This window comes from Lepidochelys olivacea, assembly GCF_965140295.1.
Source record: "Lepidochelys olivacea isolate rLepOli2 genome assembly, chromosome: 18".
NCBI lineage: Eukaryota > Metazoa > Chordata > Testudines > Cheloniidae > Lepidochelys > Lepidochelys olivacea.
Genome location: NC_140428.1, coordinates 19,726,141 through 19,740,533, shown reverse-complemented (window position 1 = coordinate 19,740,533; position 14,393 = coordinate 19,726,141). Strand labels below are relative to the sequence as shown.

At 41.1% G+C, this 14,393-nt stretch overlaps 1 protein-coding gene across 2 annotated transcripts in view; it reads left to right on the top strand.

Moving 5' to 3' along the window:
* UBE4B (ubiquitination factor E4B) overlaps positions 1–14,393 on the top strand; it is a 67,552-nt gene that overhangs the window by 16,960 nt on the left and 36,199 nt on the right. Inside the window, exons 3-7 of one of the 2 annotated variants that reach the window (XM_084651458.1) lie at positions 5,249–5,384; positions 5,930–6,017; positions 10,093–10,237; positions 11,160–11,388; positions 13,145–13,555. In XM_084651458.1, coding sequence (XP_084507584.1) covers positions 5,249–5,384; positions 5,930–6,017; positions 10,093–10,237; positions 11,160–11,388; positions 13,145–13,555 — 1,009 coding nt within the window. The remainder of the gene's footprint in view (positions 1–5,248; positions 5,385–5,929; positions 6,018–10,092; positions 10,238–11,159; positions 11,389–13,144; positions 13,556–14,393) is intronic. The other variant, XM_084651457.1, reaches the window with a different exon arrangement.

The window sequence follows — 14,393 nt, the reverse complement described above, 5'->3', positions numbered from 1 at the left end:
GCGCAAAAAGAAAAGTAGTACTTGTGGCACCTTAGAGACTAACCAATTTATTTGAGCATAAGCTTTCGTGAGCTGCAGCTCACTTCATCGGATGATTACTTTCAAGCCACCTAACCTGGGGAATTGGGAGACTGACATAGTTTAGCAGTAAGAGCAAATAAACATCCCCACTAGCTTCCATAAATAAATTAGAAGATTTAAAAACTGAGCTCTGCAATATGTATTTCAAATCATCCAAAGAAAGCGTCTCAAAATTCCAGTTATACATTAACATTACAAAATCTATTTTTGATGTAGAAGATGGCTTTGAGAGTAACCAGTTGGTGAACTTAATTGTCAGCTGGTGTCTCTTCATCTGCCCTTAGCACGGCAAAGCTTTAAGGAGTGCACCCTAATTTAGGGTTGCTCCATCCCCATCAAGTTACTGGGCCATCATTACACTTTGTCAATAGTTCAGTTCTTTTTGGAAGCTAAATCTGTACTTGTTATCAGAAGTGTTCTGAGAACTAAGACCCCAGCAAACCCACAGAAAAAGCTAACACTTTTTAAGGGGTGTTATGGAGACATAACTGTGACATTACAGACCTAAAAGTGGCAATTCTTCAACAAAAAAACTTCAAAAACAGACTCCAATGAGAGACTGCTGAATTGGAATTAATTTGCAAACTGGGTACAATTAACTTAGGCTTGAATAAAGACTGGGAGTGGATGGATCATTGCACACAGTAACAGCCATTGGTTAGTCTCTAAGGTGCCACAAGTACTCCTTTTCTTTTTACACACAGTAAAACTATTTCATAGAATCATAGAATATCAGGGTTGGAAGGGACCCCAGAAGGTCATCTAGTCCAACCCCCTGCTCGAAGCAGGACCAATTCCCAGTTAAATCATCCCAGCCAGGGCTTTGTCAAGCCTGACCTTAAAAACCTCTAAGGAAGGAGATTCCACCACCTCCCTAGGTAACGCATTCCAGTGTTTCACCACCCTCTTAGTGAAAAAGTTTTTCCTAATATCCAATCTAAACCTCCCCCACTGCAACTTGAGACCATTACTCCTCGTTCTGTCATCTGCTACCATTGAGAACAGTCTAGAGCCATCCTCTTTGGAACCCCCTTTCAGGTAGTTGAAAGCAGCTATCAAATCCCCTCTCATTCTTCTCTTCTGCAGGCTAAACAATCCCAGCTCCCTCAGCCTCTCCTCATAACTCATGTGTTCCAGACCCTTAATCATTTTTGTTGCCCTTCGCTGGACTCTCTCCAATTTATCCACATCCTTCTTGTAGTGTGGGGCCCAAAACTGGACACAGTACTCCAGATGAGGCCTCACCAATGTCGAATAGAGGGGGACAATCACGTCCCTCGATCTGCTCGCTATACCCCTACTTATACATCCCAAAATGCCATTGGCCTTCTTGGCAACAAGGGCACACTGCTGACTCATATCCAGCTTCTCGTCCACTGTCACCCCTAGGTCCTTTTCCGCAGAACTGCTGCCTAGCCATTCGGTCCCTAGTCTGTAGCTGTGCATTGGGTTCTTCCGTCCTAAGTGCAGGACCCTGCACTTATCCTTATTGAACCTCATCAGATTTCTTTTGGCCCAATCCTCCAATTTGTCTAGGTCCTTCTGTATCCTATCCCTCCCCTCCAGCGTATCTACCACTCCTCCCAGTTTAGTATCATCCGCAAATTTGCTGAGAGTGCAATCCACACCATCCTCCAGATCATTTATGAAGATATTGAACAAAACTGGCCCCAGGACTGACCCCTGGGGCACTCCACTTGATACCGGCTGCCAACTAGACATGGAGCCATTGATCACTACCCGTTGAGCCCGACAATCTAGCCAGCTTTCTACCCACCTTATAGTGCATATTTCCCATGTTTATCCCCCCTGCCCCCCACTGTTCCTCAGACATTCTTGTCAACTGCTGGAAATGGCCCACCTTGATTATCACTACAAAAGGTGTCATCCCGTCCCACCCCCCATCCCCCGATAATAGGTCACCTTACCTGATCACTCTTGTTCCAGTGTGTATGTTAACACCCATTGTTTCATGTTCTCTGTGTATACAAATCTCCCCACTGTATTTTCCACTGAATGCATCCAATGAAGTGAGCTGTAGCTCATGAAAGCTTATGCTCAAATAAATTTGTTAGTCTTTAAGTTGCCAGAAGTCCCCCTTTTCTTACAACTGTGACCCTTTTCAAAATATGCCCTATTTTTGGCTACTTGTTTCAATGTATAGATTTACTGTGTATATCGGAATCATGTTAAGATACAATAGTATCCCCTCAAATTCTGATAGATGGGACCATGCTGTATTATAACATGATTCCCCCAACACGGTACTTTTTGAGTGTGTAGGTGTGGAGCTGATTTATTGACACCCTCTCTGCATTGCAGCTGAAACTTTTCTAACAATAACCATATGGTTGTTTCTAGTGTAGGTCCCTGACCAAGTTGAATAGGGATTTTTTTTGACAATTTAGCCAAATTATGCCACAGTGCGTACTGTCTTCCATACCATGTTTATAACATGGATTTAAAAATACAAAAGTCCTTTTCCATATTGGACGAAGAAACTGCTAGAAACAAGGACATCTGACAACTTCTTACTTAACTAATTTATACTAGTGTAACTCCATTGAAGTCAATGGAATTACTCCAGATGTACACTCGTGTGTAGAAAGAGAATCTGGCCCAACCCCATTTAAATCGCTATTGCTAACATTTTGTTATAAAGTGTGGATACAACCAGATGCTTGGTTTTTAAAGTTTTGAGAAGTGTTTTACTTAACTTTTTCTTCATTTTGACCAAATGAAACAAAATGGTTTTTGTTTTTTTTTCAAATTGTATTCTTCTGCAGGCTGGCCTTATTTTTGCGGTTTAGATTTTCTCGTGAAGTTGAAATTTGTGTCAAGGCTTTGAAATATTTTGTGAAGAAACTGCTAAAACAAACCACTTGCAGAAAAAATGGCCTAATCCTGGATCTGTTCTACTTCACTCTCCACATTGTTAACTTGAAAATGTGATACTGCCATGAGCATGGAGAAGCTACTGCAGATTTTAGTAGTAGTGCTGGAACAGACCCAGTGCTAGAATTTAAAAGTAGATTGTCAATCTGGTTTTATGCTTTTAACCTGAAACCTAATACTGTTCGAGGAATGTCTTGTAAATAACAGATGGAAAACCCTACAGGAGTGGAATTCACTGCTGCTTTCATATTAAACAAGCAGGCTAATACCTTTTTCTTTGCTTGGTCTTCAAAGAGCCCAGTTATCAGCACACAAGTATAATACCACAGAACTGCTACAGTAACAGTTTGTAATTTAATAATTTATTAGTAGGCAAGACTTAACCTAACACCCCTCTCCCTGACCCAGCATCACCAGACAGGAATTTTAGGAGCGTGCCGCAGTTAAGCGTTGACCTCTATATGGATGTCAGTAGCGCTCAGTCTGCTTTCAGTAGTTTGAATCCAAGGTTTATTCTGCATTAATACAAATTTTATATGTGTATTTCTCCCTACACCCTAGGATGGTGGTGTGCATGCCTTCACATCAGAGATAACCTGGCTGACTGGCACCCAGGTTAGCCTAGCCATATTGCATAGCTGCACTTCAATTATTTTATCCTCGCTGGTGCTGCGCTCATCTGTTTGCATTTCTAGGATATCTGGGGCATATCCCGTGGTTCTTTGTGCTTTAGTAAGTTGAGCCACACTGGTTCTTTCCCACTGAGTTGTGGGAGAACTTGTTTCCCCTTCTGGGCACATGGAAGGAATCATGAGAAAACAACCAGCATTCGAATGGTCTTAGCCTGCATCCTCACTGCTAAGTGGGCAGGATGCCACCCAAGCGAAAGCCTCACTTGGGGTTGAGACTGTACTCCATGACTGGCCAGCTAGCTTGGGTTGAAAGCATCACTGAACTCAGGTTGGAGGTTTTAGTGTGTGGAGGAGAACCAGCTTATGGGGAACACTCAGGTCACAGCTGAGGTTAACTCTGCAGTAAAGACTAAAACTTTTGTGTTCATTTGAAGATAGATAAACAGACGGGGTTGGGATGACTTGGCAGTCTTTTGACATCGTATAGCACTGTCTTACAAGTGATCAGAGTTTGATAGTGAGCTTAGTTCCTCTCTTCCTTGCTTGGGAAGGTGGACTGGGGTTGCACTGGTGGGACCCAGAGGTAACCGTATCCAACCTGCCTCAGACAGGAGAGTTTGGTCTCTGCAGAAGAGAGGCCTAGAGAGGGAAATTCCTTATTTCTTCCTGCCCAACCCACAAAGGCAAAAATGGATTTGCATATAAACTGCTTTTGGTGCAAACTATTAGCTTGTGTGAGTGCATCTCTGAGGGTGATCTATCCACATGAGGGATGGGGTCAGATGGATGGACACACAGTGATACCTACACATATCTAATAATATATCTATAAATGACTCCATGAACTTGAAAACTTGCAACAATTTGCTGTGAGACACTTCTTCTGATTTGGTCAGTCGCTTTCTACAGCCCGAGGGCTGTTTTTGTTTTGTCTGTTAACAGCATGTACATTATTTACTTTAGAATTAATTTTTAAAAACTGGCTGACCTCACAAACCTGTAGGGAAATTGTATCAAAGCATCAGTATGGATTACCGTGCTCTCACATTGATCCCTTCAGGCATTTGCATTCAGTGCAATTTTTTGGAAGGAGGAGGGATGGGAGAAGGCTGTTATTGAGCTGGGTAAGTGTATTTGACGTTCCCATATTTCTTACCTGAGCAGGTTGGAAATGAGGAAAAATTCCTGTAGTCCTCTTTTTGAGCTCTGGTATAAATCACTGCCAACATGTAAATCTTGCGAATATGTAAACCTTGGTACAGTTAAAACATAGAATTACCACAGCTTCACATATCGCTCAGATGTACAGAACACAAAGAGTTTATTTAAAATCAAACAGTGCTTTTCTTAGAGGGAACCCTGAGCATTTCACAGACATGAATTAAGCTTCCATTCTCTAGTTCATGCTGCAGGTAAGCATTCTTCCCTCTACTTCTACAGACAGGGAAGAGGAAATACAGACAGACAAACTTGCCTGAGGCCATACAGTAATTCAGTGGCAACAATATTGTAATGCATTATCTGGAATCCTTAATAGCTGGATTGAGAAATGATTGCAAAAAACTACATGGATCTCACGGGATAATTAAGTGGTGGCTTTGCCTCTCTGCAGCACTAATCTGGTTGTTGCTTTTCTTTAGGAGTAGCCCACCGAAGCCAGAGCAGTGAAGGAGTGAGTTCGCTCAGCAGTTCCCCATCTAACAGCCTTGAAACACAATCTCAGTCTCTCTCCCGGTCCCAGAGCATGGATATTGATAGTGTCACCTGTGAGAAAAGGTAAAGAATGCTGCTTATACTACCAGGCAGATATTGCACTACAGGCCATCTAAATATGTACAAAGAAAATACTCTTTATCTTCCCTTCCCAACCATGTTAAAGGTCAAGTTTAAAATGTTGTATTATTTCCTACAGTGTGTAACCTTGTGCTTTGTCCTGTCTTTTTAATGGAGTCACTTTCTCCTAAACTGTTACAATACAGAGGGTCATCCTAGACATCACAAGTGACCAGCATGTTGATAGGTGTGACTTAACTGTATTCAAAATAAATTGTAGGATGGAATGGCTGTACATTTTTCTTTCCCTGCTTAAGAAATTCATTGTCATATTTCTTGTATTTAAAGCAAACATAATGTGAGAGGCAGACCCCTTTACTGACTAGTAACTTAATTGCCACATTTATGGATCTGGCTATTCCCATGCATCCGTCCTTTTTCCTGAGCAGTTTCCATTTAAGAGAATGCTCCTTTAGTCAGCATCTTCATAAAGAACTATCTTCGGGTTTCCAGCAATTAATGGGCTCTTCTGTTCTTTCCTCTTACAGTATGTCCCAGGTGGATGTAGATTCAGGAATAGAGAACATGGAGGTCGATGAGAATGATCGCAGAGAGAAAAGGAGCCTGATTGATAAGGTTGGCTAGTCCCAGAGTCTGTTTCATTTTAGCCCAGTTGTAGAAACTCTGTATTGTGACCTTTAGCTCTCACATTTTATAAGCGAGCTTACTTGGATTATGCAACTTAACGTTTAAATTTAAAGCATGACTGTTTTTTGTTTAACGTAATGAATGCTACTGTTTCATAAAGTATTAGATTTGTTTTACGAAGACTTTGGCTTAGACTCAGTCTACTGCCTTTCACTTGTATTAGTGAGGCAGATGGACTAATAGATGAGCATTATGATACTGGCTTTGCTCTCAATTTTTCCCGTGCAGATGTCTTGCTTTCCCTTTTACCGCTAGCAGTTTTAAATCAGACTTAGAGAAATGTCCCTAATCAGAATCAATCTTTGGTAGGCCCCCCCAAAGGATGTGGAACAATAGTCAGATTGGTGGAAGAGCAATATACAGTATTGCTCTTAATCTGTCTTTCATTGGATCACTCACCTTTGTGCCATATAGATGTTTTTGAGGGGAAGTACCCAATCTTCAGGCATCATCTGACTACACTCCCGTCCTCAAATTCCCTGGTCAAACCTAAAAAAGACAGAACTCATGAGATAATGAACTTTTGTAGCAAGCAACTGGATGGTCTCAGAGTGTTTTCTGCACAATAGCTTCAGCAATCCAGTGAATGGACTCTGGGAAAAATGCTCTCGAGACCTTGGGAGGGATATTATACCTTGAAATAAAATTAGTTTAACCCTCAAAATCTGGTTTTTCTGTGATGGGATTAGATCAAAGCAAACACTTGTTACAGGAAATAACTGATATAATTTTGAAGACCATGTTCTCCTTTGTAAAACACTGTCAGATCTCCTAATGAAAAGCATTATATGAGTTAGGTATTATTATTTATTACAAAAGAGAGAAAGAAGAGCAGCTAGCTCTCCCACACATCTAGGAAAGGGATGGGACCCTGAAGAGCAGAACGGGGGGAACCAGACCCAAAGGTCAGATTCATTCCAAAGTTATCACTTGACTTTTGGGTCCAATGCTAGAAATGTGGCCTTAACGTGGGTGTGGAGAAGCTTCCACCAACAATTTTCGCAGTGCTCCTTCTAAGCCTTTGTTTACCTCTGTACTGTCATTAATAAACTCAGTTGGTGAAAGTCTGGCTTTGAGCCATGTTGCAATAACCCTGATGCAGAACTAATTTTTCTGAGCAGTCTCTAGTTGCAAGCCAGGCAGTCAGACAGCTTTCATTGTGCTGCTGTGAAATAAGTAGTTTCAAATCAAGGGTGGCTTGAATAGGGGGCTCAGTGGAGAGTACGAAGAAGCTTTGAAAACTTGGCTTGATTCCTCTTTAGCCTTCTGACTCCTCTGAGTGAATGAATTGGAAAGGAGGCACACCAAAACCATTTTATAAGTAGGAAATTTCCTTCCCTTCCTTCTACATGGAAAATGTGGGCATTATTTTAGAATAACTTTGATATTTTGATAATGTCAGTATTGAAGCCTTTTTGTTTGCATGAAAAGGAAGCAGAAGAGTTTGGGGTTTAATTCCCTATAGGTTCTTGTGTTGTGTGAAATAAAATAGTACCAGTTTAATTTTACATACCTTACAGTTGTTAATTGAATTCACACTAAGTTACCATATCCTGCCCAAGCTTTTAGGTTATTTGAGGTCTGTAGGCATGTGTATTGTTTCTTGGCTGCAGAGGAGGGATGGAAAAATGTGAAACAATAGTGGTGGATAACTTTTGTGGGAGTGGTAAGGAAACTGAGGCAATCTCTGCTGGATCTTGAGTGCTAACCTGAATCAGATTTTTATTTTATATTTCAGTTTTTTCCAGTTTGTTGAATTTTCTCCCTCCCCTGCCAACCTTTCTTTTTTAAAGAGAGTAACTTCTTCAAAAGATACTGACTTATCCTGATACTTTTAAAAAAGCTCAATATCAGCTGAATACCTGATGTGTTCTATCTGATAACTATGCCATACTCTTCCAGGAGAATGGGCTTTGATCCAACAGTCTTTTTCCATCTCTTAACTGTTGTGGCTTAAAATCGCATTTGCTGGTATTTTGCCATTGTGATGTGGCCCGTTTACTTTGTGTAATTGACAACTTTAGCATGCATTGGAAACTGATGTTTGGTAAAATGAGAACAAAGGCATATGGGTTCAGGCTATTCCAATGCAGACCACATCAGGTGAATTGTATTGCTTAAGTCAGTAGCTGCAGTTGTTGCCATTAGAAAGTCAGCATTTGCTGATGAGAAGGAAAGAGAATAGAAAAGATGGCAAGTGTGTTGGGTTTTGGTGTGATGGAATTAGGGAGAGTGGGGTGAGGACGGTCCAGTCACCAATCCAGTAACCAGTGTGTCCTAACAAAAAGTGTTTGGGAACTGGTGGAACGTGCCCTACATCATAGAGCTCCAAGTGCAGGGTTCTTGCTGGGAAGTGCTAAAGAGAAAAAGAAGAAATAATTTTAGGCAGAAATCAGTGACCTTTATGCAACAAGTATTTTCAATGTTCTTGAGTGATTCTTGTGTCTAATTACAGTTAGCCTTGCCAGCCATGATGGAGAACAAAGGTTGCTGGTTACATATATGCAAAAAGAAAAGGAGTACTTGTGGCACCTTAGAGACTAACTAATTTATTTGAGCATAAGCTTTCGTGCTCCTTTTCTTTTTGCGAATACAGACTAACATGGCTGTTACTCTGAAACCTGGTTAGATATATGTTCTGGAAAGAGTTTTAAACACTATTAATTCCTCCCTCTTTGCAGATGATGATTATCTGAAACTTGCTTCCCTTATTTCTCGAGCTACTTTTCCACCTATGCCCCCCAAAATCTGGCATCACCTTTGTAAAACCACCGTAATTCATTCTTTGTGTTAGCAATTATTTATTGTGACAACTTTTTGATGGGAGTAACGGCAGAGAAGCTTCTTTTGCCTTGGAATTGAATACAGTTAACATGGCTTTACTAAGTGAAGGGAGGAGACGAATGAAGCAGGCCCTTGAGTACTTTGTCCTGCTCTTTCCTCTTTCTAAAGAGAGGCAAAGCTTTGAGACTGCGTGGAACAAAAGCTAGATTGAGCAAGCAGCAGTTTGTAACAGTTCTCCCCAAGTGTTATGACCAAAAGTTTTCACTTGGTATCAGGATTAATTTTCTCAGTTTATTTTTTTTTTGTATTCTCTGTTTGACAAAGTACTTATTAAATATGCTGAGACCTGTTAACATTCATTCAGGTCTCATCTAGCAACTGGAAATTCCCAGTTGCTTCCAGGCATCACAGTGTGCAAACTGCAGTTTCATTTACAGTGGAACTTCCATGTAGAATTAAGTTTTTTTAAGAGAGACTGACTTGTGCCGTGAGACTGCTCCTACTCCCATTGAAGTCAATGGAAGTACTCCCACTGACTTCAAAGAGCTGGGATCGGGCCATGAATACAGAGCATTCCTCTGTATTTAACATTCAGCAAGCCAGCTAACTGGAAATGGTTTTTAACTGTTGTATGGACACAATTATTTTTGTTGGTCTTTCTTTGGTAAAACAAAGATTAAAAAGAGGGGAAAATCTTTAGGTTTTTGTTTTGAGATGAAATCTTAAAAAGTGGAGGTCCTGTCTGCTCTGGGTGGATGTTAAGTAAAATTAAAATGAACATACAACTCCTTGTAAGAGTAGAGAGTTGTGCCAGTATCCAGGCTAAAATTTTTCTTCCTCCCACATTATTTTCTAATATGATGTATGCCAGTTGCTTAGCACCATATTGTTGTGTGGTATTATTTCATTTCTCCTATAATTCTTCTTTGTATAATTTTACTTTTTGAAATATCTTCTGATACTTGTATGACTGTCCTTTCATAAGCACTCAGAATCTGCTACCAGAGTCTAGTTGTGGCTTTCAAACTGACAGGCAAGAAGTCTTTCAGAACATTTTCTTTACAGAATCAATGGATAATAAGTAGTGGGTTTTGTTTGTCCTGTTTCCTTTTGGCCACCAGAGCTGATTTAAGGTGTCATATTGTCCCTGTTAAAACTTTGACTTGCATTAGCCAAACCAAAATGAATGCAAAAAATGTTTCCCTTTTCCCTCAACAAGGAGCCTCCATCAGGATCGGAAGTATCTGAGGAGCAGGCCTTACAGCTGGTCTGTAAGATCTTCAGAGTATCCTGGAAGGACCGAGACAGAGACGTCATCTTCCTCACTTCGTTCTCTGAGCAATTTAAGCAGAACCCAAAAGAAGGTAGGAACTTCAGTCGTTCGCATTGTGCTAGTTAGGGTATGAAAGAACAGATTGGAGGAGTCATGTCTTCGTTTTCAAACATTAAGATGGTGTGGCTGGCTTGTTGTCCAGCTTCATCTCTAGGTTTTTGTTCGGCTGCAGTCATATAACTGATGCTGCAGTGATGCTTGAGCTTTTCTAGCTGCGTTTTTTGCTTGATGTAGACGTTATTGAGCACAAAATACATTTGTCATCAGCAGGTGCCAATTACAATGGGGCCACAGTACATGGACAAAGGCAAGATCCTTCAAGGTGCTGAGCACCAGCAGCTCCCATTGAAGTCAACTGCCTTTAAAAAATTGATCAATCTGTTGTTGGGAAACTATTGTGCAAGCGTTGCCATGCTTCTGAATCTTTCAAAAACCCTTTTAAATTGAAGTATTCAATATTGCCTCATAATAGATATGGCTGCTGTTCATTTAATAAAACTAAGGAAGTCTGCTGTCTATTTATTAGATTGATCACCATTTTGTCAGATTTAAATGACCGATTACTAGATACCAAAACACTTCATTGCTAATTTAAACTTGTGTTTTCCCTTGACATTCTGTGACCTTATTTGAGAAAAGGAAGGAAAATACAAGAGAGCTTAAAAAGAAAATTATCTGTAATGTCCACAATAATGACATTAGACCATGTACAGTTCTTTACATTCTCCACAAACCTTGAGCTTGCATGTTGCTGTATTCTCAAAACCCGAGATGATAGAGACCAAATGATAATTTTTTGTTAAAATAAAGTAACCCAGTCTATTGCTATTGGCAACAATAGCATTTAATTTATGGAAATAGAAGAAAATGTTTTGGTTGGGTTAACCACCGAGGTCCCTCAGGAGAATCCTCATCACCACAGCGGTCCCTAATTTTCTTGCTGTCCTCTTCAGTGTTCTCAGATTTTAAGGACTTGATTGGCCAGATTTTAATGGAAGTTCTGATGATGTCCACCCAGTCGAGGGATGAAAACCCATTTGCCAGCCTGACAGCCACATCCCAGCCAATTGCAGCAGCTGCCCGGTCACCTGACAGAAATCTGATTCTAAACACTGGCTCCAACCCAGGAACAAGTCCTATATTCTGTAATGTGGGCTCCTTTGGTTCCAGCTCCTTATCCAGGTAACTTTGGGTACACTAGAATGTTGGTTTTGTAAGCGTGGGTAAGGGGAGCCTTAGGCCTGGTCTACACTTAAAAGGTAGATTGATATAACTATGTAGCTCAAGGAGTGTGAAAAATGACACTCCCCTTACGTAGCCATTCTGACTTAACCCCTGGTGTAGATATTTTAGCTCAACAGAATAATGCTTCTGTCAACTTCACTACCGCAAAGAGGTGGAGTTACTACTGTGACAGAACAACTTCTTCCTTTGCTGTAGTGTCTAAACGATGGGGTTACAGCAGCATAGCTACAGTGCCATAGTTATGCTGCTGTAGTGTAAACAAATCCTGAGTTCTCACATTTAATGTCTTCTGCTTCATATGGGCCTCGAAATGGCACAAAAGCAATAAGTATAGAGCAGGGATTGGCAGCCTTTCAGAAGTGGTGTGCCGAGACTTCATTTATTCACTCTAATTTAAGGTTTCGCGTACCAGTAATACATTTTAACATTTTTAGGTCTCTTTCTATAAGTCTATAATATATAACTAAATGTATGTAAAGTAAATAAGGTTTTTAAAATGTTTAAGAAGCTTCATTTAAATTTAAATTAAAATGCAGAGCCCTCCCGGACTGGTGGCCAGGACCTGGGCGGTGTGAGTGCCACTGCAAATCAGCTCGCGTGCTGCCTTTGGCCCGCGTGCCATAGGTTGCCTACCCTTGGTATAGAGGATTTAAAAAAAATGTTTCATCCTGCTGCACCAGCAGGTTCTTCCTGCTTTTGACTGGACGCCCATGGTTAAATGCACATTTGGTCATTAGGGCCAGATCCTCAGCGGATGTAAATTGATATAGTTCCATTGAAGACAAATAGATATAAACTAGCCATCAACAAGTTTAGGCTTGAAATTAGACAAAGGTTTCTAACCATCAGAGAAATGAAGTTCTGGAACAGCCTTCCAAGGGGAGTAGTGGGGACAAAAGAATCTAACTGGCTTCAAGACTGAACTTGATAAGTGTGTGGAGGGGAGGTATGATGGGGCAGTGTACAATGGCATGTAGCTGATCTGTGGCAGCAAATATTTCCAACAGCCGGTCATGGGACACTGTATGAGAAGGACTCTGAGTTGCAGAGAATTCTTTTGCAGCTGTCTAGTTGGTAGGCCTTGCACACGTGTTCAGGGTCCAACCGATCCCCGTATGTGGGGTCAGGAAGGAATTTCCCCCGTGTCAGATTGGCAGAGACCCTGGGATTTTTTCACCTTCCTCTGCAGCATGGGGCACGATCACTTTCTGGTTTAAACTAGTGTAAATGGTGGATTCTCTGTAACTTGAAGTCTTTAAATCATGATTTGAGGACTTCAGTAACTCAGCCAGAGGTTAGGGGTCTATTACAGGAAAGGGTAGCCAAGGTTCTATGGACTGGAACGTGCAGGAGGTCAGACTAGATGATCATGATAGTCCCTTCTGACTTTTAGAATCAGAGTCTATGACGTAACTGGAGCCTCACTGACTTAAGAGCCTGATCCTCAGACGAATTAACTTCTAAATGTATAATCCAAGCAATGAAATTGATACATTGTTTAAATATTGCAAATAGCCTAAAATGAGATTCAGTAGGTAAAAGCATTGTATGTGATGTGTTACGTGGAATATACATATACTGAATGGTTAATAGTAGTGAGGTGTTTCTGTTGTTAATTTTGTCTCTCTTGCCCTTCTTCTGTGTATCCTAAATGGCTGCTTTTTTTCCTCCTCCCCTCCCTTAATTGATTTAGTCTCTATGGGACTATTCCAGCTTCTAGTAACAATTTCTCAAGCCACGTGCCAATGACTGGTTCATCTGTTACCCCACCAGCCAGTTCACTTGCCACCACATCTGTGCCTTCCATTTCTGTCAGCCCTCATCTCACAGCAGCAAGTCCTTCTGGAGTCCAGCCATCCTCTCCGAGGTACCACCCGTATACCATCACCCACCCCTGGGGCTTTTCAGCTTCTCATATCCCACGCTCCTTGAGTATCTCCATCCCAGCTAGCTCACCAAGTCCTCCAGTCATGGCTACCAGTCCTCAAGCTGTGCCACTCAGCTCGTCCAGACAGAGGTCCACAACAGTGGGTCCACCTTTGTCCACTGCTTTGCCCGGTACCTTGAGCAGGCGTTCTTCTTTCCTAAACAGGATTCCTTCTAGGTAATTCACAAGCACAAACAGTGTCTATTACATATGCAGTGCAGGGTGTGGTGCATTTATGCCGTTTGGAAGAACTTGTCTCTGTACTGAGCTCACTCTACTTACCAAGCATTGATTTTTCTGTTTGTGTTGAGCTAATACGTTGACTTGCTAACAAGCCCTGGCTGCCAAAGTACTAAACCTTTTTCTGTCGGTGTTTGATATTTAACATAATTGGCATAAAGGTAGCAATATCGTTATACATTTCCCCTTCCTTTTATTCTTCTTTCCACCCCTCCTCACTGGTAAACTATCTTCCTTTGGTTTAAATTGCAGTTCAGTCACTCATGCTGGATAGTCTATCAAAGAGGTCTCCTGGTTTGTAATTAACTTGGTGTAGATCTTCAATTGGTTTGTTGAATGCTCTTGCTTGCTGGACTATGTCAGATTTGACTCCATTAGTGTATAGACTTAAATGATTAGCTCCTCTTTGTCAGCAAAGACAGGTACTACTATCCTGGCCCTCTGCCAGCTGCTTCCAGGATCCCCCATCCTCTGCAGGAGGGAGAAACCAACAAACAGTCTTTCTGGTGCTCTCATTTTACTCTGCAAATGCTGTGGTTCAGTTGAGCAGCTCAGAGCTCTGATTTTTAGTATTCAGTGAGATTGAAGGGCTTCCATTTATGCAGTAATTTTTCTAAAGACTTTCCTTGTTTACTTCATTAGATGTGTGTGTGTGTTTTTATTTTGATATGTGAATAACTCATAGTCAGTAGCATCATGGAGCATGTTAGCTTAATTTTGTTTTTTCTAATGTCATGGATTGTATTAACCATTGTTTGCTGCATGTTTAGGAAGA